General features: G+C 40.5%; 1 protein-coding gene across 2 annotated transcripts in view; it reads right to left on the reverse strand.

Moving 5' to 3' along the window:
• Nucleotides 1–7,433, reverse strand: part of Esr1 (estrogen receptor 1) — a 377,923-nt gene that overhangs the window by 147,784 nt on the left and 222,706 nt on the right. For both annotated transcript variants that reach the window (XM_026787318.1, NM_001282251.1), the window contains 1 exon segment: nucleotides 3,081–3,416. In XM_026787318.1, coding sequence (XP_026643119.1) covers nucleotides 3,081–3,416 — 336 coding nt within the window.

The following is a 7,433-nucleotide window of genomic DNA, read 5'->3' on the forward strand; positions in this document are numbered from 1 at the left end:
GACTAAAATCTCAAGGTCCAAAATTGCTCTGGATTTGAAAGAGAGAAAAGTAAGATAATGAGAAAGGCTGGAGGTGGGGGAATGATGTAACCATATTTCAACTTCAAAACTAAAATTGTTTTTAAAAAGTTTTTGTGCAGAACTGGACAAGTGGTGTGATCATTCTTCCCACAGCTGCTCTTAAGACGTGTCAAAGGGAAACATTTATCCCTTAGACTATTCTTTTCCTAGGGTTTAACACAAATCCTTTGGGATTACAACTGAGGGCCATGCTTCTACTTCATTTTACACATCCTCACCTCTTAATTCCCACATTTCAAGTCAGAAAATGGGCCCAGATGTAAGACAAAGGAAAATTCAATTTTAGTCACCAGTGCTTGAGAATCCTAACAATACTGTATTGTAAAAAAGTTAAATAACCCAAAGTATTGATTATATTTATTAAAAATCCATTCATTTAAAATGAAGTCTATTCTCACTGCTACACGGGTAGTCATTCACTTCTGACTTCTTTGCTGACATGATTTTCTTTACCTTCTTTTGTGTATATTTTTTTAATTCTTTCTCTTTCATTCTGTGAGAGTATAATACAATTACATCATACTCCCCCTTTCCTCCAACCAAAGTCTCCCTATACCTCTCTCTGTTCTCTTTCAAATTCATATCACATCACTGATTCCACACAATGGCTTCCTTGCTATCGTTCTCCCTAACGATGTTTCTCATTCCCTTTTGAAAATTATCATTATTATTCTTAAATTACCACCTCATAAATGTGACATTGCCTATACCAGCTCTTTCATGTGGATGATCTTTCTAAATGGCAGGTGATATTTGGGTATATAAAACATTTGTGAAATACAGCTTGCTTTACAAACGTTCACAGTCATCTCCAGAGTTCCGCTTGATCTGCTCCTTTTTTGCCCACTATTTTTAAATCAATGGTCATTGTCATTCTGTTTTTCCAGACAAGCTGACTTACAACAGCTATATTCCGGTGGTATACAGATAAAGCAACACACACACACACACACACACAGTCTTGTGTCAGTCACTTGATGGCAGACACATCAGAGAAATGGATCCCTGGGTAGATCTGTTCCTTTCCACCAACTTCAACAACCTACTTACTCCATCTCTAATCCTTACAACATACAGACCATCATTGATGAGGCCTGTTGCTAAGCAAAACATTGTTGCATAGCACATGACTGTACATAACTGTATTTTGCTTTTATAATCCTTTTTTATAAAGGGCTAGTCACCAAAATATAGTTTGACACCAGAGATTTTTGGACCTTTGAATTATAATAGGGAAACCGGAAAGTAGCAATGCTAGATACTTTGTCTAGTTCTGAATTTAACAACGGAACAGCTAACCATGCATGACCATAGCATCTTCCTAAGCTTGACCTTTGCCTCCATTTGAATCCTAAATTGAGGTTACTTTCACAGATCTTTCATGAGTGGGTAATACATTTGAACACATTGAGGCTGAAGCAGGAAAATAAGTTCAGAATCTGCCTTGGCTACACAGCAAATCCTGACACAAAACACCAGCCACCAACAAAGTATCATTTATAAGATGCTGAAGTGGGTCTCTACAGACAAAACTGAATGGTATATACTTGTTTTCCGCCCTGCTCGGTGGCTCTGGAACTAGTATTGCCAGAATCTCATGACGGGACTTGGGGGAAGGGGTTGTTTATAGATTAATAAAACCTTAACAGCAACCAAGAATTGACTGTCAGGGGTATGTCCAGTAAATTTTTTGTGCACTTTGTTTTTCTTTTATTTTCTCTCAAAGTGTAAAAACAAGAAGAAAACAGGCATAAAGTTCAAGGAAAAACACATAGACCCACATGATTCCAGTCCCTGAGAACTTGTGTCTATCTTGCAAAAACAATGATAAAATATCTAGGAATCCGATAAAAACTTTCAGTTCCTTAGATGGCCAGGAACTTTTGCTAGTTCATCACAATGATCCTCAATACTTAGTTTTTTTCTATCAATTTTTTATTATTTCATAAACTCTGATCTCTCCTACCTAAACCACCTAGATAGATGTCATGTAGTAAGTTTGGCTCATTGCAACTGCTGGCTCTCTACTCAAAGAACAACATGTTTACATGTGGATTTGTGCACATATATGTTAAGATTTACTTTAACTCAGCCTATGTCATTAACCTGGGAACTGAAGGCACAAAATCCCCCATGTATTTTTTATTTTATAAAAAGGAAAAAAACATCTCATGTGTCATGGAAAATAACTTCATCTATTGCAGCCCAAGAAGAAAAAAAGCTCTATTTAAATCTCACTTGATTTGATCTCCAAGCCATACAAGAAAATCCACCTCTTATTGTCTTAGCACAGGTCTCTGTATCTGAAATCCATTAGCTGGCGTACAGGAGAGTCTTGTTTCCATCATAACTAGAGTCTTTCTCCATAAATGAGGACAGTCAAGAGCTATAGACACAGCACTTGAGAGACCAATAGGAGAAGTGGAGTGTCACTTCAGCCTCTGGATCTTTCTAGAAGCTCCTCAGAACATCTCTTGCATTTATTTTCCTATTGTATTTCCCTTCCTCTGAACATCCAAGGCATAAAGCAAACTGAATAAATAATTGGCGGTCCACAAATAAAGCTATTACTAGCCCTTTAGTGCACAGTATCTGAAAGAAGAGATTATTGATGGAAAAATTGCTTCTTAATAGAGGAATATTGAGTGATGTCTTAGGAATCAAAAAAATTTCATTGATCACTGAGCTCTAAGTGCTTTTACTATGTGATGTCTGCATGACAGACACATGTATGCATGTGGTATGTAGTATCCATCCAGGTCTTTTGAGGGAAAAAAAAAACCTGACCAAAAGCACTATGTCAAAGGTTTTATTGTTCTGGGCTATTTCCTAAGCTTCGAGAGAAACATAGTGGGTTAATATGGACAGTTGACAAATCTCAATGTAGCATTGGCACTAATCACATAGCACATGACTGCTTCCTTTTCTCCCACAGTATCACAGCCAATTCTTGAACAGTTATTCACTCTTAAGGCAGAAGTAGAGGTCTGCATCCTTACCTGGCACTCTCTTTGCCCAGTTGATCATATGAACCAGCTCCCTGTCAGCCAGGTTGGTCAGTAAGCCCATCATTGAGGCTTCACTGAAAGGTCTCGAAGGATCATACTCAGAATAGATCAAGGGAGGTTCAGCATCCAGCAAGGCACTGACCATCTGGTCAGCTGTCAAGGATAAGGCAGGGCTGTTCTTCTTTGTGTGCTTAATCACAAGAGGGCTCGGCCAGAGGTTGGCAGCCCGCATGTCTCCTGAAGACCCCATGCCATTACTGCCTTCCAAGTCATCTCTCTGGCGCTTGTGTTTCAGCATCCGCCCTCCGCGCCGGTCTTTCCGTATCCCTGAAAATGCAGAAGAACAAAGCACAAGTTCCATTACCTTTTTCTCCTGTGAACTTCAGTACAAACACCATCTTCATAGATGAAAGCTCTTTATTTTATTAAAATAAATGCTGAGGACACATGCAAACTCGTAAGTGTTTAGTAACTCTCAGCCCAAATGAAAATGCTAACAGCACTTGTTTGTGGCATTTGCTGATATTCAGGGGTAAAGAATGTCCATGTAACAAGTCACTTCTCTGATATCAAGAGGTATGCAAACTCCTGAAAATGCATGATGGGTTTTCATTGGTTAATAGTAGTCGTCTCTAACATACCAGTACTTGTGTGTGTCTGTGTGTGTGCATGTGTGTATGTTTGTGTATATGTGTATGTCATATGTGTGTGTATCCATGCATGTGTGTCTATGTATGAGTATGCATATGTATCTGTATATGTATGTATGGACATGTGTGTGCGTCTGTGTGTGTTTGTGTATGTGTGTATGTCATATGTGTATGTATCCGTGCATGTGTGTCTATGTATGTGTATACATATGTTTATGTGTGCATGTTTGTATATATATGTGTATGCCATATGTATGTACCCATGCATGTATGTCTAAGTATGTATATCTGTATGTATATGTATGTGTAGGCATATGTGTACATGTGTCTATGTGTGTATAACAAATGTTATAAAAATAACAAGATTATAACTAGTTACTCATGAAATATGGTTTAATTTCAAATACTGCATCTGTTAGAGACAACCCTTAATAGCAAATTGACAGTACTTTTAGTAATGAAGGAGTGGTGCACCATGATGGAGTAAGATCTACCAACGACCGAATCCCAAGAGGAACATTGATTTAACAATCATTGGCACAGAAAAATAAGTTCAAATAGCAGAGCAACAACAATGCAATTAGAAATGACTAGCCAGCCAAAGAAGACACTTCTCAAGTGAAGACATAATGGCCAACAAGTATATAAAAATGTTCAACATCACTAATAATCAGATGAATGCAAATCAAATTTGTGAGAGGCCACCCCTTCCCCAACTGCAGTTAGGAGGCAAACTACCAGACAAAAGACAACAAAAATTGGAGAAAGCGGAGAGTGACGGCCAACCGTGTCTTACCAAAATGCTTTAAAGAAAAAGATAATTAGTCCAGAGAAATAACACAGAGCGTATAATAGCAGAGAGAGAATCAGACTGTGAGAAAACTAGATGCCTAATCGTGCATTGTTCTTGTCACGTATTTTAATCACCAGACAACTCTGTGTGTGAGTGTGTTCCTGCTGCTAAGCGTGCACATGTGTGTTCATGGATGAGTGTATGGCTGTGCATATGGAGGCCTGAGGCCAATGTCTGTCAAGAGTGCCTAGTCACTCCCCACTTTATATTTCAAGTCAGAGTTTCTCACAGGACCTAGAGCTTATGGATTCATACAACCTGGCTGCAAGCAAACCCAGAGACCCTCCTGTCTCCAGCTCCCAGTGCTAACCCAGGTATCCTCCTGTCTCCACCTCCCAGTGCTAACCCAGGGATGCTAACCCAAGGACCCTCCTGTTTCCACTTCCCAGTGCTAACTCAGGGATGCTAACCCAGGGACCCTCCTGTCTCCAGCTCCCAGTGCTAATCCAGGAATCCTCTTGTCTCCACCTCCCAGTGTTAACCCAGGGACCCTCCTGTCCCCACCTCCCACTGCTGTGATTACAGGTGTGCTACCAGCACCTGGCTTTTCCACAGTGCTTGGGATCCCAACTCAACTCCTAGTGTTTGTATGGCAAGCAATTTACTTGAGATCTCCACAGTCCTTCAGCTAAGTTCAGAAGCCTCTGAAATTATTATTTTTTTTTCGAGACAGAGTTTCTCTGTGTAACAGCCCTAGAAGTCCTAAAACTGGCTCTGTACACCAGGCTGGCCTCGAACTTTCTGAGATCTGTCTGCCTCTGCTTCCTGAGTGCAGGGATTAAAGGTACATGCCAACACTGTCCAGCTTGAAAATATTTTTATTAATAATAAAAACACATTTACTAGGAGCTAGAAAGACGGCTCAGCTGTTAAGATCACTGGCTGCTCTTGAAAAGGACCTACGTTTGGTTCCCTGCACCCATATGGCAGCTCACAACCAACCCTAACTCTAATTCTAGAGGTTATGGAATGCTCTTCTGGCTTCTGCAAACACCAGAAACACATGTGCACATGCAGGCAAAACACTCACACATATACCTGTCTCCTACCACCATACACACACACACACACACACACACACACACACACTCTCTCACACACGCACGCGTGCACACACACACACACACTCACACATATACCTGTCCTCTACCACCATACACAGACACACACACACACTCACACACACACACTCTCGCACGCACACGCATGCACACACACACTCTCTCATGCACACACACGCACACACACACTCACACACACACACACATTTCACTGGCTAACTTCATCACCTAAATAGACTTCTAACTGGGGAATGTCGCAGATGTCAATCTACTCCAGACACCCAGTATGGTCCTCAGTCCCCACGGTAGCTCAGCCAAATTCCCATGGCCACTGCTGTTGAATTAGGAACTGACCCAAGTTTGTCAGTGTTCTTAGCGCTGGGCTTTTCACAAATGCATTTCTCTTTCTAAATATGAAATGTTTGAATAGTTTCCAATCATCTTCTCCCAAAGGTTTACGCACCTGTGACTCTCACTAACTAAATTAGAGACCACAGGGGAGCAGGTGGTCCAATTTTTCTGCTGTGTACTCTTCCCGTCTTTGACTCGGAGTCTTACCCAGAAAAAGGCCATTCTGTTCTGACCAAAGGTTATCGGCAAAAATAACCATTTCAAAGGCCAAAGAGGAACCTGAGCGTCTGTCTGTATTTCTTAAAACTTACTTCTCCAAAATTAGATATTGAGCTAGCTATTAAGGTTTAGACTTACATAAAAGGAATTATTATTTTACTAAAATTTCAATACAATTTTTGTTGTTGTTGTATTGAGACAGGATCTCCCTATACAGCCCTGGCTGTTCTGGAACTCACTGTGTAAACCTGGATGAGTTTGAACAACAGAAATCTACCTGAATCTGCCTCCTGGGTGCTGGCATTAAAGATGTGCACCACCACGCTTGGCTAATTTAATTATTTTTAACATTGGACACATGAAAAATAAACACCATATATCAACTGTTTTGCCACTCAGGACAGAAAGAATTAATATGAGAACTTCATTCTTGTTCTAATTTGTCAAGAAACTGGAAAAATTTATAGCTGGAATATATTTTAAAGATATAGCTTTACTGTTTAAAGACTAAGTTAGGTATATTAGCATATAATGTATAGAAACCACCAATCCTTCTTGCTCAAAAATGAGCATTTCTTGCAAGTCCTGGGATAAGCAGTTGTGATGATATTTTGTTTGCGCTTTAATAAATTAAGCCTGCCTGAAGATCAGAATGTGGAGTGAGCCACTGATTAGTCACACAGGCCAGGCAGTGGTGGAACACACCTTTAAACACAGCACTCAGGAGGAAAAGGCAGAAGGATCTCTGTGAGTTCAAGGCCACCCCGGGCATCACAAAATTGATCCAGTCTAAAAGAGAAACAGCCCAGAAGTGGTGGCTCACACCTTTGATCCCAGCATTAGGGAGATAAGAGACAGGAAGGGATATGGCTGGTCCCAGAGAGGAATATAAAGCAGGAGGAGAGAGGAGCTCACTGCATTCAGTCTGAGGATTCCTAGGGACAGGAACGCCCCGCTGGTCTGAGGATTCAGTAGAGGTAAGAACTAGTGGCTGGCTGCTCTGCTTTTTTCATCTTTCAGCACCAACCCCTAGATCTGACTCTGGGTTTTTATTATTAAGACCAATGAGGTGTTCATAGGTTTGTGGGTTAAAATCTGGGTCTTCTATGCGATTCCATTGGTCGACTTCTCTGTTTTTAAACCAATACCAAGCTGTTTTCAATACTGTAGCTCTGTAGTAGAGTTTGAAGTCAGGGATGGTAATGCCTCC

This window comes from Microtus ochrogaster, linkage group LG9 (assembly GCF_000317375.1).
Source record: "Microtus ochrogaster isolate Prairie Vole_2 linkage group LG9, MicOch1.0, whole genome shotgun sequence".
NCBI classification, from domain to species: Eukaryota; Metazoa; Chordata; class Mammalia; order Rodentia; family Cricetidae; genus Microtus; species Microtus ochrogaster.